This window comes from Rhinolophus sinicus, chromosome 1 (genome assembly GCF_057876585.1).
Source record: "Rhinolophus sinicus isolate RSI-liver-muscle chromosome 1, RSI-T2T, whole genome shotgun sequence".
In the NCBI taxonomy this organism is placed as follows: Eukaryota; Metazoa; Chordata; class Mammalia; order Chiroptera; family Rhinolophidae; genus Rhinolophus; species Rhinolophus sinicus.
Window position 1 is genome coordinate 122,919,333 of NC_142501.1, and position 20,259 is coordinate 122,939,591.

Genomic DNA, 20,259 nt, shown 5'->3' on the forward strand with positions numbered 1-20,259 from the left:
TTGCAACATCCAAGCAGATGGTAATGACTCTCCCTCACTTCCCCATCCCTCTGTCTCCCTGAGACAGAGAGCACAGGCATCAACATGCTTTCCTGAATTCCTGTTCCAGTTAAGCTATTTTTTTTCTGAGTCGCATCCTAAATCCTCTAAAGAATACTTTGCCAGAGGGTCTGCACACATGTTACCTGGAAAGAAAAATCCGGCTAGAAGCCATTAGCCAGAGAGGAAGTTTTCAGGAAAGTACTGAGCCACTAGCTAGATGATGATGAGGCAAAGTGAAGGTGAAGAAAAGTATGTCTAACATGCTGTTATGACACCTTCAGATACAATTCTAGTCCCAACAGGAAACCCACACGAGCTATGTGTACAACAAACAGGTACTGCAAAGCTATGTTTCTGTCACTGGAGGTGAGAGTCTGTCATGCCATCTGCCTGGGAGAAAATTCTCACTGGAAGGGTGGTGTGTGGGGTGAACAGTCAGCTAGAACTCCTTACCCGCCTGTGTTTCCTGTTCCTTTGCCCCAGAACCTGGGATCCTGAGGTAGGTCCATCGGTTCCATGAAGTTATAACCTTCTCCTCACTGTGTTGCTTTCTATAACAGCCTAAAAAGACATCACCTCATCTAGGGCACAATCTGATCCCATTTGGTGACTCATTTGTTCTTACTGTCTTGGAACCTACCTTGTCATGCCTACAAATCAAATCATACCCCCAAAATGTTGAGCTTGCACTGACATATTAAAGTAGACATGGCTGACCTTGCTCTGAGACATCATATGAATATATAAGAGAGGAAGTTTGAAAGGAAGAATGAACGAGAGGGAAGGACAATATGGTCCATAAATAGGAAGGAATACAAACCATGGATGAAGACAGAATATTGATGTATCTCTTACACCAATACAGCATCTGTGATGTTACATGATTGTAGGGAAATGGATTCAATTATTCCTTCTAATTAATAAATTAGGAGATGTGATGATGCCCACAGTCCTGAGTGAGCTGGGGTCTTATGCACTTCCTATGTGCTAAGTCCTAGAACTAGTGCATAACATATTGTTATCTCAGTTAATCACTGAAACAACTGTGTGAGTTGCATATTATGGAAATGTGGAAATGGAATCCCAGAAGCCTGTCCAGGGTTATGTTACAGAGCTGTGATTCAACCTCAGATTGGAATGATTTTAAAGTCTGTGCCCTTCTCACGATGGGGTAGGAAAGAAGCATTTTGAGGCTTTCCACTTGGAAATGCAGAGTGTGCTGCTAGGAAGACATACATCTGCCCACAGGCAGCAAGCAGAGAACAGGGGCCCAGACCCTTAGCACAGTGGTCCCCAGGGTATGGGCATGCCTCCTCGGTGCTCTTGGTCCTACAGTTCTGGCCTGATGTTACAGTTGTCTTTCATGCTAGCCCATAAGCCCCCTTAGTTCATTTCCTTTACATCATCAGTGGCTCACACATAGCTTAACACATATAGGAGCTCTATACAATTCGTTAGACAAGAGATTATGATGCAAATTATGTCGAATCAAATTCTAGAAGTCTGCCTTTTCCATTCATCCAGAGATTTTGTTTTTTGGCAGCATTTTCTATCTCAGCCGGGTTTTATAGGCATCTGGGACACCTACTCTGACAGCCTCGACACAGCCTGCCCATGCAGCCCTCTCTCCTCCTTTAATGATTGTTATAGCTGCTCCCTGGACAAACATCAGGGCTGCTGTTGACATCTGATTCACACATTTCAATTCTTTTTGTCCCAGTGAGAATTCTGGTTGGGGAACAATAAATAAATGAAAATAAGTGAGGGAAAAAAAGTGACACAAAAGGGTGGGGGGGAGTCATAGCTTCAACATCCTATATTTTCCAAGTAAAGTTATAAATGCTGAATTGACATGTACTCAAAGAATAATGCAGAGGTGAGTCTATATCTGCTACCGTCACTGACACTTTTGATTTTGCTCAGCCAGGAGAAGGCCCAGCCAATCAGCACTTCGGTGTTACCAGACTTAGAAACCTGCTCAGTGTGTTGAGAATGTGGAAGTGAGAATATAACTGAAGGTAAACCTCCAACCTGCTTGGTAAACACCAAGTGGGGCTTTAAAAGCTGCCAGGCGTCACCCTATGTGCTCATTATGCAGGTGGCACTATCCAGGAGCACTGCCACCATGAGAAACAGAGTGAACCCTGTGCTTGGATCACTTCATGGGCATCTCAGCCCCACTGTTTTCTATGAGGGCTCTTTGAAGGGTAAACACTGACCACCTGCCCCACTGCAGAGGAAGCTCAGAGAAATCAAACCTTAAACCAGTCTGAGAAGGCGTTGTCTATTCCCCACTTGGAAGGGGTTGTAGTGAACGTAGGTAGAAGTGGCCAATCCAGGTAACTTCCCAGCTGCCCTGCCTTGGAGCCTCACTCTGGCTTCTTTGTTTTAATGGAACCGAATTCGCAGAACAAGAGACAGTGAGAAAATTCTGAAAGTCAAAAGCCGTTCCCTCAATTTTAATACTATCACTCTTTTAAAGAGTTAGAATTTAATTTGTATTTGCAAAAGATACAAATGGGCATATAATCTAGAGGAAGTTTCTCTCCCACCTCTGTCTCTAAGTCATATACTTCCCCTCCCAGAGGCAATCATTGAAACAGATTTCTTGTGTTTTCTCCCAGAGAGTCTCTATGTATCTACAAGCAAGGATATATACCAAATGGAATTATCATCTCCATGCTGTTGGGCATCATGTTTTCTTTTTTGGAAAAACTCTTATTTATTTACCTTTCCCTTCTACCAGACATTTAAATTGTTTTCACTTTTTGCCACTACAAACTTCAATGAATGTTTAGACATTCTTTCACACATGTTTCAGTATTTATGTAGGGTTAATTCCTATTAGAAGGATTGGCATGTTAAAGGAGTGAGTTCTACATACCATCACTCTCAGATATAGGTATACAGTGGGTGCTATCCACCTTGCTCAGCCTCCTGTCTATACTAAATTTACACCCCAGCCACACAAAACCACTTGAAAGCGCTGTGTTTTCTCAGTAGTCTTTATCTTCTGTTCTCTCAGCCAAAACTGTCCCTTCTTACTCTCCATATCACCTCTCTTCCCCTTTTTGGCACATGATCCTTTCGATCTCAAACTAGATAGTACTGCTTCCTCTTGGCAGCTTTCTGTCTCCTCAAGAGATGGCATAAAAGCCTTCCTATATGTACCCACAGTATCTGTGCTTTCTCTTTATACCAGAGAACATACAGGAAACCAAAAATAAATTAGCAAGAAACACACATTAAAACATTACAGATTATGAGATGGATTATAATGAAAATAAACAAAGCATTGTGATAAAGAATAACAGAAGAATTTCTATTTCATAGGATGTTCAGTATGAGAAGGAACAAATCATGTGAAGAGCTCAGGGAAGGACATTCCAAGATGTGGGAAGAGCAAGGATGAAGACCTTAAGTTGGGAAGAACTTGACTTTTTTGAGAAACTAAAACAAGTCAGGTACAGCTGGAGGAGAAGGAGGCACTGGGAGAAGGACAGATAAGATTTGAAAAATAGGCAGGGGCAAAATAATCTAAGACCTGGCAGGCTATGTGAAGAGTGTGGATATTGTTCTAAGTACAATCAAAAGCCATTCACAGGTTTCATATATGTGAGTGACATATTTTGATTTACCTCTCAGGAAGAGGAGAATATACCTTATAACAAGAGGACATTCAGTAAGAGGTGATGGTGGCCTGGACCAGAATGGTGGCAGTGAAAAGAGACAGAAGTTGATGGAATGAGATATTTTGAAAGAACAGCCAGCAGGATCTGCTGATTAGTTGAATGTGGTAGTGAGGGAAAGAAATGAATAATGGAAGTTCCCAGGTTTCTGTCTTGATAACTGAATGGACCCTGCAAGCTTAAACAAGGTGCTAGACATGGAGAGAAGTAGACGAATTTGAGGGATATTTAGGAGAGAGAATTAGGAGAGGATGTGATATTATTGGATGTAGGAGAGGGGTGATGTAATTCCATTGGGGAAGAATGAACTTGAGGACATGATGTGAAATGAAATAAGCCAGTCACAAAAGACAAATACTTTATGATTTCACTTATATGAAGAACCCAGAGTAGTCAAGTTCATAGGGCCAGAAAGTGAAATAGTGGTTGCCAGGAGTTGGGGAAGGTGGAATATGGGAATTGCTGTTTCACAGGTATAGGGTTTCAGTTTTGTAAGATAAAATGAAATTGATTTCAACAATGTGAATGTACTTAACACTACTGAACTGTACACTCAAAAATTGCTAAGATGCTAAGTTTTATGTTCTGTGTTTCTGACCATAATTTTTTTTAAAAAAGAACAACTTAGCACCCTCAAAATGAGCCTGGGATGATCAACTTTGAGATATCCTAGTGTATTTGTTATTTATTGTGGTGTAAGAAATTACCCCCAAGTTTAGCAGCTGAAAAAACAATTATTATATCACAGTTTCTGTGAGTCAGGAATCCAGGAGCAGCTTAGCTGGATGCTCTGCCTAAAGTCTCTCATGAAAATACAGCTCAGTTGTCAGCCCTGGGTCCCACCTGAAGGCTCAATTTAGGGAGGAACTCACATGGCTTCTGACAGGCTAAAGGTCCTGGGGATAAATGATATAGTTCTTTGCTAAGTGGGCCTCTACAACGTGACAGCTGGATTCCATCAGAGCGTGCAAGTGAGAAAGCAAGAGAGGGTGAGGAAGATGGAAACCAGAGTCTTTTTGTAACCTAATCTGAGCAGTGACATCTCATCATTTTTGCCATATTCTATTTGTTAGAAGTGAGTCACTGTTCCAGCCCACCCTTGAGAGGAGGGGATTAAACCGAGGCATGAATACCAGGAGGAAGGGATCACTGGAGGCTGCCTACCAGGTCTAGTAACATAACAATTTAAAGATAAAGAAGAAATCTTCAGGGCCTCCAGGCAAAAAGATGAAATAATTTCAGTGGCAACAGAACAGTAATCTTAAGAAATTTAGGAAAGGAAGTATGAACCAGGGAAATTATTCAGCTAAGTGATCTTTCAAGTATCAAGGTTACCGATAAACACTCCCGAGTATGCAAGAACACTGTATGGAAGACCATACACAGGTGCTTTTCCTGAGGAATCTATTAAAGCAGGTGTATTAGTCAGGGTTCTTCAGAGAAGTAGAACCAGTAGGACAGATATATAGAAAAAGATTTACTGTAAGGAATTGGCTCACACAATTATGAAGGCTGAGAAGTCCCATTATTTGCTATTTGCAAGCTGGAAAGCTAGTAGTGTAATTCAGTCTGAGGTGAAAGGACTGAGAACCCAAGAGCACCTAGGGCAGGAGAAGACCAATGTCCCAGCTCAAGCAATCAGGCAAAAAGGGTGGAATTCTTTTTTTCTGCCTTTTTGTTCTAATCAGGCCCTCAACAGATTCGATGCTGCTCACCTACATTGGGGAGGGCAAACTGCTTTACTGAGTCACTGATTGAAATTTTAATTTCATCCAGAAACACCTATAAATAACATTTAGCCAAATATCTGGCTTTGACCTGTGATCCAGTCAAGTTGACACATAAGATTACCCATCAGGGGTCAGCAAACTGGTCATGAACAAAATCCAGCCTACCATCCATTTTTGTAAATAAAATTTTATTGGAACATAGCCACATCCATTCATTTATGGCATCAATGGCTGTTTTGTACTACAAGAGTTGACTAATTTCAACAGATTCCCACAAAGACTAAAATATTTACTATCAGGCTCATTACTGAAAAAGCTCATTTATTCTTGTACTAGAGGATGAGCTTCATGCAATAAAGATGATTGAGGAAACTATGGTAAAAGGACTGATGTCATTTTCTATACTTAATTGTAGAGCCAAGGCTAAATTAAGGGTGGGTTTATGAGTATAAGAATAGCATATAAACATGTAATGAAAAAGTAGAAAGAATACAAATCAAAATAGTAGGAGAAAGGAAAGAGGAAAGTAGAATAAAATTATATGTTGCCATATGCATAATGGGAGTCAAGGGATGCCTACTAAATGATAAAAAGAGTGTGCAGGCATCAGCGAGCCAGGTCAGGGGTCAGCCAGGCAAGATGGCAGCTGTGACCTTCTATTAGATTCTGGGCTGGAGCTGCATGGTGGCACTGAGCCTGCCCCAGGGCACCAGGTGTTTTGGGATGTGGATATCACACACACTAGCCAGGTTTATGATGTAAATGACTACAGGAAAATTTGAACTGTGGGTCATTAGAAAGAGGTGAATGAAAACTTTGTCTTTGATCTGACAACAGAGGAACCCTTGAGTGAAGTTGAGAGTTGAGTGATAGCATGTAAAGGTGGTGGGGGTCTCTGGCCATGCGGAAGTGTATATAAACTTGAACAAAGAAACAAAAACTGGGATGTGCAGTTACTGTGGACTCCAGTAAACAGGATCACTAGAGTGAATCGTGCACCTTGGGTCTTAGGATCCTTTGGATATATATCAAACACTACTCCCTGGTAATAGAGAATATACCTTCTTTTTAAGTACATGTGAACATTCCTGAAAAGTGATCATATATTAGGGCACAAAGAAGACATTGATAGGTTTCATCAAAGTGAAATATTACTGACAGTTTTGGTACACAGTACAATGAAGCTAGAAATTAAAAACAAAACTAAAAACAAAAAAGGCACTTCCACCTGGAAATTTAAAAAAAATTTCTGCTAATCTCTTGGGTTAAATGGGAAATATAAACAAAAAGTACAGAATTTCTGAAAATCATAATGAAAAGTCTATAAACGAAGAGTGTATGACTTCTATGTATAACAAGCAATGATCAGAAAAAAATTCATAGCCCTAAACACCACATCAAGTAAAATTAAAAATGAAAGTAAATGAACTAGAGTCCCAATTTAAAAATCTAGAAAAAAACCCCAATAAAATATACCAAAAGAAAACTCAAAAATATAATAAAGATAAATGCAGAGATTAATGAGACTGAAAACAGAAAAATGGTAGATCAAATCCATTAATCAGAATTCTGCTTCTTTGGGAAAAATATACAAAATAGACAGACCACTAGCTAATTTAATCAAGAAGCTGTGATGACAGAAGCAGAGTCAGAGGAAGAGGAGTGGGGGAGGGAGGGAGTATTTGAAAATGCTACACCACTGGCTTTGAAGATTAAAGAAGGACCAAAAAGTCCACAACACAGGAAGCCACTAGACACTGGAAAAAGCAGGAAATGGATTCTCCTTTGACTTCAGAAGGAATGCAGCCCTTCTCTTGGGTATATACCTAGAAGTGTAATTCCTGAGTCATGGTGACCTATGTGTAACCTTGAGAAACTGCCAAACTGTTTTCCAAAGTGGCTGCATCATTTTACATTTCTACCAACAGTGTTTGAAGGTCTAATTCCTCCACATCTTCACCAACACTTGCCATTGTCTTTTAAAAAATTTTTTTATTATATCCATCCTAGTGAGTGTGCTAATTTAAAATTCCTAGAATAGTCACCTGCAGTGGTGCTGGGGAACTTTAGAGTCCACTGATGTTTAAGAACTCCAGAGTTTAAGTCCATGTTCAACCTCTTGGCCTTGCCTTCTCTTCACAACCCCACTTCATTACATACATTATACACGTACATTTCTACCTCATCATATGCAGTTCCTAATCTCTTGCACTTAACTCTTAACCACTATTTCCAAAAGTGATGCCAACACGCTTGGTCTGACATGCATTTCCTTCTCCCCCGCCCCCCTACATTTGCTTATTCATTCGTTCATTCGTTCATCTGTCTACAGTTGGTCGTTGCCCAAACATACTCTGAAGCTGGTCAGTTTTCATTAATCAATCAATCAATTAATTTTGAAGATTCATGTGCGTACACACACACACACATACACACACGCGCGCACACACACGTCAGAAATAGCCAGAACGATGCTGGGAAATATCAGGTAGCTGTTAAAGCGAGTAGCCCCCAAATCAGTCATCTTGGCCTGAAGATGTAAACGCGGAGGGGTACTTCACTGAGTTTGGTTTTCATGTTTCCTACACGGAAGCCACCCCTGTCCTTCCCGTGCTCGTGTCTGTCTGAGGCTGTGCAGGAGGTTACATCAAGATGTGGCCAATGAAGTACAAAAAGCGCTTTGAATACTGTTCTGGGTTCACGGTCGAGATCTCCGCACCAGCCTGGGCAGTTTTAAAGGAGAGGAATATGACACAATTATTAGTCAGTATCTTGCTGAACATAAAACTAATCATTCTCAAATCTGTGCAGCTTCTGCTCTTAAAACATAACTCAGAATGCCTTGGATTTGGACAGTGTGTCTGAATAATCAGGGTTCTTAGGGATCTGTGTGTGAAAAGGAGGCAAAGAGCGGCGGAAACAACACATGCTATTATCACATACGTACACTGTGACGGTTGCGACTTAAAAAAAAATCAAACTAGCCACATTTGGGGTGCTCCGATCCAACAGTGCAGTGGGTGTGGCCCACATTCAGAAGCCATGGGGACAATGCTTTTGGTTTTCAAGGGAGCAGATTGGGGATACCTTGAGAATGACACACCCTCAACATTCGGCTAAAGGGAAACTCCGATGCCAATGATGTAAGGGCTGTGTGCATCTTTCTGGACCAACGTAAGCAGTCCAGTGCTCTAAGATACGCTCAGCGGCAGCAACAGTAGGTTCCACAGTAGCTGCCTGGGCTCTTTCCGACACCCGAACCAGACGCTGACTGCATCTCCCCAAGAGGCAGGGGCTGGCTTCCATCAAGCACAGGGCCTGGGGATGCCATTGTTGCCCCTCACAAAGACCTGCTTGGAGCAAGGATGCTGGGCCCCTCACAGTGGCTCAGGAGGGGTTTTCCTATTGTGAGAGGGGAGCGGTCCCAAGATATTTACTAGCCAGGGGCCTGAGCTGCAAAGAGGAACACCAGAGTTTTACTAAGTCACCATGTGCTTGTTTTAGACACCCATGCTCACTGGGGAGCATGTCATTTCCATGCCTGGCCTGGGCCGCTGGGATCTGTATGGAGGAGCCCAGGCCTTGGGAATGGTTCCCAGCCGTAGCTCAACACAACATTCCTTTGTAAAGAGCGATATCTTGTTCTTGCAAACTGCGTACGATTATAGGCCAAGTGGTGTATTACCAGCCTGGTGACTTACCGGGGAGATGAAAATGGAGCCATGTTTGCTATGGTACATTTCCGATTCTATATGGAATAGAATAGTACAGAAGGTTTGAGGAGAGACGGGAACAACACAGAGCATCTCCCAGTGTTCAGGCTGTTCCTCCCACAATTGTGGGGGGAAACAGCAAGGCATTAGGACCCCTTTATCAGCTGGGGGGAACTGAAGCTCCAAAGTGTTTCCTCAGGCTCACACAACAGGGAAAGGTGAAATGGGGACTCCAACCCCAGGTCTGTCTTTATAATACAGGTACCCCCTACTCTTCCAAGTTTCTGGTTATGCCACTTCACTTTTACAAAAGACCCATCTTAGTAGCTGTTTTGGCTAACCAAAAGAAATCCAAAAATGATTTCTGCTTTTACAAAAAAGGTGAAAAGTGAAAACAGGTACAGCATTTTTTCTGCAACTAGCCCTTAGAGAGGCAACACGAACCCCGAGCAGCGACAACAGTCCCACCAGGCTCCTTCCCCGGGAACCACACTCAGCATCTCGGCACCAAGCGCCAGAGCTTTGCACTGTGTCTGAGCACCTGTGTTTTATCTCGATTTGCTCTGTGCACCTGTTAGCAAAAGGGACCTAAGGTATCAGAAAAGTCTAAGAGCTCATAAGGGTGTTACACTTTGTGTAAAACTGAATGTAATTAAATGTATTTGGCAGGTTATTTTGTGAGGTCTGGGAATACTCAAAAAATTTTCCATATAAATTAGTGGCAATTGCTTCTTCGCTTTACACATTTTGGTTTATGAAACATTTCATGGGAATGCTCTGCTTTCGGATAGTGGAGGAACCTGTACACCCATGGTTTTCAACCAGACGTGAGCATCAGAATAACCATGGAGCCTTTTAGAGACCTGTCGCTCAAGCTCCTGAACTGGACTCAGAATCAGGGAAAGGGGATGGTGCATCTGGCTTGCACATGGTTACAAATGGTACTCAGAAGATTGTGATGCCAACCGCTAGGTGAGAGCTACTGTGTACCCGCCTGTCTTACTCAGTCAGGGTTTCTAATGTGGTCAGTGGGCTGGGTGAGGTCTTGGTCTGTGCTATACACATAGCAGGAACACAGTAAATAGTTGGTGATGAAGTGACTGATATTTCTGTGGCAAATGGAATATGGTTTTAGGCTGATTCCACTGCTGGGAAGCTTGTTTGGTTTTAAAATAGAGAAAAAGAGCCTTTAACACGTTGCGTACAGCGGGGTTTAAATCTCTCATACCCCTCTGTTCCGGCAGGTTTTTAAAAGAAACTACTTTAAAATGCACTCTTCTCTTTAAAGTGTAAATGCTTCTATATCATTTATTATTTTTCTATAAATAATAGATTCTACAAATAAATTATTCTATAAATAATTATTCTACAAATAATTCAATAAAATATGCAAAGTAAAAAGAGTCAACAGTAAAAACGAGAATTCTCATTATCCGTCCTTAACTCATGGCTCAGAAAAAACAAAGATTCTCGTGATCTGTACGCAACGTGTCAATAGAAGTTGATGTTCTGCTGTATCTGGGTTGCTCTACACAGTTTGCCAGGGTGGCCCCTCTCCTTCTAGTGTGAACCAGCCGGGGCAGGAGTTCATCTTTGTGGGATGGGCCCTATGGCTTGTTTAGTGCACCTGGAAAGCCAAAATCAATCCCTACAATACAGCATAATGGTCACCCACGACTTGAGAACTATAGCCAGTCAGGTGGGGTGCGCTGGTGGGGCAGGGGGTACGACTAGCATAGAGCTGGGGCCGGGCTAGGACCTGGGGAGCAATCCCATCTCTGTCACTTCCTAGTGATGTGATCCTGACACGTTACCACTTAAGCGCTCTTCCTCCATGTCTTCAACTGATAAACAGGGACACCCTAGTACCCCTCCCAGGCTTGTCATGGGGCTTCAACAAGTTAATATAGGCGAGGAATAGCGATAATTCTGAGCAAGCACAACAAAGGGAAGGAATTCAGATGACTAAATTTTGACCTGGCATTTGAAAGATTTCTGTCATAGAAAAAATACAATCACTGTGAGAAAAGAAATACAATACTGCATATTTTGGAAGTGTCTGAAGCAGGTAATAGTAGTTCAGGTCTGAACATTTCATACTAAAACACTTAACTATCTTTAGCACTTTTATCTTTGAAACATTTTTCAAATAAAAAAGTATTTGTATAATATTCTAGTGATGCACGTGTCTGTGAATATCCCCGGTGTGTAAAAAGAAGAGACACCGCTGAGTTTAAGTGACTTGCCAAAAGCCTAGGCAGTCCTGGGAGCAGCGTGGGCAGGGACATTGTCTGAGTCTGAGTCTTGCACTCAGCCCTCCGCAGGGAATGAGACCCACTGACGGACTTGGAGCAGCTCAGTGGAAAGGAGCAGCCTGGAGCTGGTCCCTGTACTACAGACAATCAAGGGCCCAGGAACAGAGAAGGAAGAAAACAGAGATACTTACGCCATGTTTAATGGTTTTTGCAGCGTGGGCAGCTTTCTTTTTTGCATCATAATGAGTCAGAATGTCAATAATTGCCATAAAGTACACCTCTTTCCTAGGTGAGTCTGTAAACGGATGAGAGCAAAGTTGGGGCATAAATGACAACACTGGAAAAGTCATGAGCTGCCTGCTGAGGGAAGAAGGAGCATGGGAGGGTGAGGGACTTGGTGGACTGGAGATTGGAAGAGTCCAAACACAAAGGCAACAGAAGCTTTTGAAGATTCCATGTAACTCCTGCATGTCCCTATTAAGTCTCTGTACCCAATTCCCTCTCAATTTAAAAAGTGAAAAAAGAATATAACCCCAGGATATTAACTCCATCTCCAAACGTGAGATGGAGTGTTTTTATTTTTTGTTAATCTGCATTTTTAAAATAACTGTGAATTGCTTTGGTGTAAAGACAGTGTTTATTTTTAAAACATTCTATAAAACAAGTAGAAGCAGTATGTTACTTAAGCCTTTTCCATCATTAGATGCTAATTCCTAATTAGATGCTAGTTCCTCATTCTCATTGGATCTAGTATCAGAACTGGATAAAGGCATATGTCATGTACAATATCTATTTTCTGTACATTTCCACAAATATGATGCTCTTTCAATTATAAAGAATGAGAAAAGTACATTTGACTATATCTGATTTTTCTGTGTTGAAAAAACAATTTGGTGAGCAAAATAAAAACATACCTCAAATTCACTCGGCTGATATGCCATATGAGAGTTTTAAAAAAACAATTATGAATCATACTTTTCATTACTCAAAAAAACATGCCTGCTCTTACCTTATCGCTAGTATATATATGTATATATTTCAGGATTTTATGTATAACTAGGTATGGTAGAATGTAATATTCTTTCAGATATCTAACTGCCCAGATGTTTAGGATTAAAATAGATCCCACTCTGGACAAGAGGGCCACAGACCCCTTAATGGGAGGAAAAGCAGAGGACACACACAGCAGCAAACCAGAGATTCTCGCTCCACATCCTGGGCTGGCTTCAGCTCTCTGAGAAGGAAGGGCTGGCTGAGATGAGATGACTGTCCTACAGGATGTCCACATGAGGTTCAGAGTGGACCAGGGCTCAAGATAGATTTATGACACTTTAGATTCACATAAAAAAGAGATAGCTCAGAGAAAAATTTAAAAATATTTCTTATATACGTTATCCATATATAAGTACGTGTAAGTACGTGTATATGTATGTTGTATATGTAACATAGTTTGTGTTACATCACTCTATTCCCCCAACATCACAAGATTCAAGGACCTCATCACATTATACTTTAAAACCAGGGATTACGTTACCTTTAATATACCCTTGTCCCCAAATCAATTACTTGGGACTCTGGAGAATGAGGCTTGCAAAGCAGTATACTTTAAACTGGGGTTGTGATTATTGGTAGGTAAGGCACACACCAAACTGCTTCATAGGTAAAAAGAGTTGATAGTAACTCAGCTTACTTTCATGGCATTTAATTCCATAAACATCAATGTTTGGATCGAACTCCCCTGGAGCCAAGGGTGGGGAGCTGTTGAGCGTATTTCCGGGACTGTCTGGAGGGGTTCCGACAGGGTGGGTGCCATCACTTTCTCCCTCCTCTTCCCCATCATTCTCTTCACACTCCACCTCTTCCTGCTCGGCTCTCTCCACATCGTGGATTCCCACCAGCAGGCTGTAGTCCATGAGCTTCAACTGGGCAAGAAACTGGAGAGCAGGAGGCGACAGGGTCAGGTATGTTTAAACAGAACCCAGATTTAAAGAAAACAAGCTAAAAAAAATGCACATGGGGGAAGCTGTGAGTGAAGGAGCGGCAGAAGCAAGAAGAGGGTCTTCCTGAGGCGGCCGGGAGCCTCCTTTATGAGGCAGTTTCTCTGGCCAAAAATGACGCCTCGCGCTTTGGGCTGGTTCAGAGCTAGTATTATTTTCCCTAAAATGCAAAGCTGGATGCTGAGAGGAATGCATTCATCACATGTCAGTTGGATTATGCCAAAGAACAGAGAGCAAGACTGGCAGAAAAAGACCCTGAGGGAGGGAAGAGAACGTTTCTCCCAACAATTAACACTGGCTAATGGGAAAAACCAGGGACCTCCCAAGTAGCTGCCAGCAGAGTCTCAGAATGGTTTGTGAAAGCACTTTGAAAGTCAGTACACGCCGCTGAGATTACTATGCTGTTCATCACCAATAAGTAAAAGTCCAAATGTTCCAATCAACCAGCAAATGTCCATGTCAGTGCTCTGGTGAATAACACAGTCCTTCTGTCCTGCTCACGTTTCCTTCTGATGGAAGCAAGGAGAACAAGATGCAGAAGGTGGTTCGCTCTCCATGAGGCTGCACCAGCCCAGGTTCCTGTTCTCCCTGCCTGTCCTGTTCCAGCCATGGCGAGAACGTAATGTGGGGCAAGGCCCAGCTCTGGGGTTTGGCCACTCCTCCTGCCAAGTTCTTTTTTGACTTTCCATGTCATATTTTTCTTTTCTTCTTTTTTAGTAGATGCACCCAGGCACATGACCTTAAGCACACCATACTAATCGATCGATTCAAATGTGGATAGTATTATTGAGGGCAAAATGTGGCAGCCTTTCTGTTGGCTGGAACTAAAGGGCTCCCTAATCCCCAGCTGGCTGGCTCTGCACAGGGACCAATGCTGCTCAGATCCTGGGCTCATGGTCCAAAAAGGCATGTCACCCTGACTCTTGAAGGATTTGGTGCCAGCCTCGCTCAGTGATGCAGAGCAGCTGATGGGCCTCAGGATACTCTGATAGAATTTAAGAAATGAACTTCCTTACACAAGGTCTTGAAATTATGGGTCTTGAAGATCCGGCTGAAATGAAATGAAATCAATTTTCGGAGATCTGCAGAGCCATTACTTTCTCCCAAGCCAGTTGGGAAGCAGCTCTGTCTCCGAGCTGAAAGAGAAGGCCTGCTCCCTTAAAGACGAGGAGAGGACCGCACACTGCAGCTGTTTCCTAATGCCTTGGGTTGTCACCAGCCCAGGTGTGCTCCTGCCTGCTTATCCCTCCCTCAGTTCCCATTTCTCTCTCATTTCTCCCTATGAGTCCCCTGGGGCTAGGCTTAATTTTCCCCATTTGTTTTGAACTCAGAAAAAGAGAAATCACACAAATCTTTAAGCAAAGTAAGAGGAGCCTAATACTTGAAAATTGATAAAAGCAAACCCTTTATCAAAAAATAGTGCTGAAATACCAACAGGTACCTGAAAAGGGGTTCAACCTCACTAATCATTAGGGAACTAAAAATAAAACCACAAAGAGATATCACCTCACACTTATTAGAATGGCTATTATCAAAAAGGCAAGAAATAACAAGTGTTGGAGAAAAGGGAACCCTTGTACACAGTTGGTAGGGTTGTAAATTGGAACAGCCACTATGGAAAACAATAAGGAGAGGCCTCAGAAAGTTAAAACTAGAGCTACCACATGATCAAGCAACCCATTTCAGGGTATATAACCAAAGAAAGTGAAACCATTATCTTGAAGCAGTGTCTGCACCCTCACGTTCACTGCAGCATTATTCACAATAGCCAAGACATGGAAACTACCTCAATGTCCATCAGTGATGAATGGATAAAGAAGCTGTGTGTACACACACACACACACACATACACACACACACACTGAAATATTATTCAGCCTTAAAAAGAAGGAAAGCCTGTCATTTGCAACAACATGGATGGACCTTGAGGGCATTACACTGTGAAATGAGCCAGCCATCACAGAACGACATATACTGCATGGTATAACATGTGGCATCTAAGAAAAAAAGTCAAACTCATAGAAACAGAGTGGAATGGAGGTTGCAAGGCGCTGGGGAGGTGTGGGAAATAGGGAGAGGTCGGTAAAAGGATATAAACTTTCACTTATAAGATGAATAAGGTCTGAGGATCTAATGTAAATCATGGTGACCAAAGTTTGTAACTCTGTATTGTATAATTGAGATTTGCTAAGAGAGTAGGATTTAAATGTTCTCACATACACAAAGGTAAACATGTGAGGTGATGAATGCTAATTTAATTAACTCAGTGGGGATAATCCTTTCACAACAGATACATATAGTATCAATCACATTGTATACTTTAAATAGCTTACAATTTTGTTTGTAAAACAAACAAAGCTGGGGGAAAAATAAAGGTGATACTTATTCTATTTAAAGAACAAAGAAAACCTAATGCTGATTCTCAAGTCTTGAATAGTTTTCTGAGCCACTGCTTTCCCCACACTCCCCCATTACAGTAATCACAGAAGCAACTTGCCACTTCCAGTTCCCTCAACCAGACTTCCTCTCCAGTGGTCAGAGGCCATGTCATCCTGGCAGCCGCTGGGCTTCATGGTGCATCTGGCCAAGGAACACGTTTGTGGGCATGACCTTGCCAATCTCGAGACAATCCTAATACCATAAAGTATTTGAATCCATTACCAACACAGATCCAGTCACGCAGCCAGGTACAGGATCTCGGTTACCCATTCTGCTCCCCACGGGCCCATGATCGGGAAGAGAACTAAGAGCCCTGGGGTGTAAAGACAGCTGGTCTGGCAGGAGGCCTGCAGTTGGATCCCTGTGTGAGACAGACAACAGGCTCAGACAGATTAAAAAAATCTTGCCCAAGGATTCAACACTAAGAAGTAGTGGATTCAGGATCCCATGTTCAAAGCTCATGTTCTTTATACTGCATTACGCTGCCTCTGGAAGCTGCATTAAGGCAGCTTTCCCCAAATCTTGTTCTTCATGACACTGGTAGGGAAATAATGAGTTAAACAAATCAAATGGTTTCTGAGGAGGAGGAGGACCGCCCAAAGTGAGTAAGTGCTGGTCTCCAGAGAGGGGTGTCGCCAGCAGCAGGCCTCGCATGACATGTGATCACGGAATCTGCTCTCCCCCTTTCCAGCACCCTGTGGGCCCAGTGTTCTGGAAACAAAAGCCATGTGGGAAATACTGCATTAGGAATATACAGTCATATCTCTGACCCCCAGGAGGTCCGAAGGGCAGGATGCTAACTAGAGGCCTTGCATCTGCCCCGTCTGTCTGTCGTTCAGGCTCCCAGGAGGCTATGTCTGGTGCTGAGCTCAGCCTCTGGGCTCCTAGGGAACAGGGTAGTGCCTCCTTTGTCTCGTCCAGTGCCTCCCACGCCTAGCTGAAGCCTGCCCCAGCCCCTTTATCTGGGGCCTCTCTCTGGCTTGCTTCTTGCTCCCCACCCCCACACACAGCCCATCCTGGACACCCTCCAGAGATCCGGGTATAGCTGGGACACTGTATTGCCAGGTGGCAACATCTCCCCCCAGAGTCCATGTGTGTGTGGGGGTGCAGGGTGGGTGGGGGCTTGGCCAGGCCTTGTCTTGCGCACCTCATGTGGTGGTGGGACACAGACCCCCTTCTAACCATCCCTGTTCCTCTGGGCCCTTGGAAGGTCTCTGGAAAGTGGGAAAGAATGGATGTTGCAGGAACTTCTCCCTCCAGCCCTCTGGAAAGGGAACATTTTTCCAAAACGCAAATTTGACCTCATCACACCCCTGTTTAGGACCTTTCCAACAGTGTCCCATTTCTCAAAAGGCAGAAACAAACTCTAACATGGGCCAGGGGACTGGGCTAGTTTGGCCCCATCACCTCCCGGGCCGTCTTGAATCCTGTTCCCACCTTCCTCCACTACCTCCCACTCAACCACCCGGTCTCAGCTGCAGGGGCACTTGCTCAGGAGGCTTTTCCTGATCCTGCCTAGGCCACATCCCCAAACATGAGCATATATAGCACTGTACACTTTCCCTAATGACACTTGGCTTAGCGGCACATTCATCTTGTCAGATGATCTGAGTAACTGCTGTCTTCCCTAAACACGGCAGCCCCACAAGGGCAGGGGCTCCGGCTGTTTGTGCCCTCACTGCATTCCTGACCCCCAGGAAGTGATGGTGGGTACTCGATATTTACTGAACAAGTGACTGAGATGCCTGCTTCTCCTTCCCCAGTCCTCCTTAATTCCCCCTAATTGCCCCTAACCCTTTCCTCCAAGAAATAACTACACCAACCAAATGAAAACAAAGAACAAAATGACACCAAAAAGCCTTTGTTTGGGACTGCAAGAGGCAGCACCTTTTGGAAGCAAAATGACCACCTACACCGTGTCTTTGCTCTGCAGAACAGATCTCTCTGTAACACGTAGGTCTATGTTTAACTTTCAGACAGCTCCCTTACACGTGTGCTTCACGGACGAAAGTAAGGGGCTGCCTGTAATTAACCTGCCAAGGGTCAGACAGAGAAGGAGTGCCCTCTGGGGCTGGACCGCCGCCCTAGGCCCACGCCTTCCGCTTGCATCTGTGCTGCTCCCCGTATCATGCAGGCCCCCAGTTCCTTTCCTGGGCCTCTTCTCTGCGGTCAGACCACTGCTCAGGCTCCTCTTCCAATAAGGAAAACAATTGTACCCAATAAATAGAAGTGAAGTTAGCTCCCAGTCCTGCCTACTAAACCATCACAAAAGGAAAAATGCATTTCTAGGTAAGAAGCTGTTCTGAAACTTCCAGAAGATCAGGGAAACCAACTGCAGGCCCAGATCTGTGAGCCTGAAGTAGAAAGGGGAAAGACCAAGGACAGCACAGTGGTTAGGAGTAAGGGTTTTGCTGGTAAGGGTGAGCCGTTTGTTATTCTTTAATTAAAGCATCAGATACTCTTAAAAATGAAAAGAGTATAGGTTTGGAGGCAGATGGGACGTTAAATCTTATTTCTCTCACTCACTAGCTCTGTGTCTTGTCAATGAGTTCACCTCTCTGAGCCACAGTTATTCTAACTATAAAACGGGACAATACTACTTAACTCATAGCGGTGTGGAAAAGATGGGAAAGAGATAATGCAGCTGAGGCAATGAAACCTGTAACAAAGGGAGCTGTCATTATAATTGTCCGTGTCGTTACCAGTACAGTAGAAGGCCTGTTTTCATCAAGCGTGCAATTTACACTGTACATTAGGTGGGCCGACAGGACAAACACGTGGAAACGACCACTGATTCACTAGCTCTTATCTCACAAACGGCTTATCTTCACAAACTTTGAAATCTCTTCTGAAGTAGGGTGAAATGAAATGTGGCAATAAATCTGAGATTCTTGTTAGGAAAACATTCCTATTGGGTACCACAAAACTACCGTGGATTGGAAGATTGTAGGTTGAAAGGAGAGAAAGGGATCAAGGGCTCCACTGTTGGGTTCTGCCTCCAGCTCACATTAGGAACTTAATACATATTTGCTCAGTTTCTGTTCATCCCTTTAAGCTTCTGATTCAAATTTATTGATTTCTTTAAAGTACATAAGATTTCAAAGCATGAAGAGTTTTAAATCTTTATAATCTTTAGGTCCCCTCCTTTTCTTCTTTTCCAATTTCTTGCTAATTATCTGACAGATCTTTGATCAGCCTCTTTGTCCCTCAGAATATCCTGTCTAATCTGATTCCTTCATAATTAGTTCCTCATTATGCCACATCTTCGAGCTAGGACCTTCCTCAAGATCTTTATGAGCCCTGTCACAAACCCTTCCAGAAAAGTATGTGACAAAAGGCCCATTAATAAACTCTCCTTCATAACAGATTTAAATTTAGTTTCTTTGCTAACTTTATGAACACATTGCTCTACTGAATTACCCTAACACATCTGTGACCTAGAATTAAAATCCAACCAGCCCTTTTTAAGAGTTACATTTTATCACTTGTTAAAAGTTATAGTAATCCTCCTTTGGGGCATTTATCAGAAAACAAATTCTGAACTGTACTCACAAACATTTTTAATTTGCATTTTATATCAGAGCAGTTTAGGAGCGTGACCTCTGAAGGCCTTAAATCCTGGACTGAATTTAGTAGTTGTGTGTCTTTGAGCAAATTACATAGTGTCTCTGGATGCAGTTTTCTCATCCCTGTACTGGGATAATAACGGCACTCATCCTCAAGAAGTTGTAAGAATGAAAAGAGCTAATGACTGCACGGGAAGGACTTAAGCTCTCCAGGCTCTGTAAATGTTGGCTGCCACCCTCTCCCTCCCACCCATTGCCAAGGTTGTGGAACCATCATTGAGAGGCGCTGTGTTAGGGGCGTTCCCAGACACACAGGGAGAGCACAGTTTTACATTGTGTGACATTTGGTTCCCAGTGTGGACCAATGAGAGGAGTCCATGATCATGATCAGAGCTGACAACAGGCAGGTCAGAAGGCAAAAGTGATTTTCACCCCCCATAGAGCACTTCCTTTTGGAGAAAAGGGCTCACATATATTTAGCTATGAACTAAAGTACTTTTTCTGGCACAAATAAAATACAATTTTAATTGCAGAAAAAAAGGAGCTAGATTCTCAAATGACAATTCTTTTTTTCTACAAAAACAGATTATTTGTTGAGCTGTAATAAACCCATCTTTTACTTGAAGCAAGTAAAAACCAACCCCTCCATTACTCCCTTACCCCCACTCCCCTCAAACTGTACTCAAATAGGCCAGTCAGCTAAATTAGAGAGCATGAAACTGATGAAGAAGGTAAACTAGATTAAATTCTAGCCTCATTAGCAAGATCAGGTGTCAAGCTACTTCACCATAATTACCTGCTTAAAAATTTAATGATGCTTCAGCATGA

The 20,259-nt window shown here is 42.9% G+C and overlaps 1 protein-coding gene across 1 annotated transcript in view; it reads right to left on the reverse strand.

Moving 5' to 3' along the window:
• The window catches only part of LOC148759250 (phosphatidylinositol 5-phosphate 4-kinase type-2 alpha-like), a 76,758-nt gene that overhangs the window by 16,320 nt on the left and 40,179 nt on the right, over window positions 1-20,259 (reverse strand). Inside the window, exons 3-4 of the mRNA XM_088793928.1 lie at window positions 13,120-13,363; window positions 11,621-11,724 (exon numbers count right to left, since the gene is read on the reverse strand). Of these exons, the coding sequence (XP_088650054.1) occupies window positions 11,621-11,724; window positions 13,120-13,363 (348 nt within the window). The remainder of the gene's footprint in view (window positions 1-11,620; window positions 11,725-13,119; window positions 13,364-20,259) is intronic.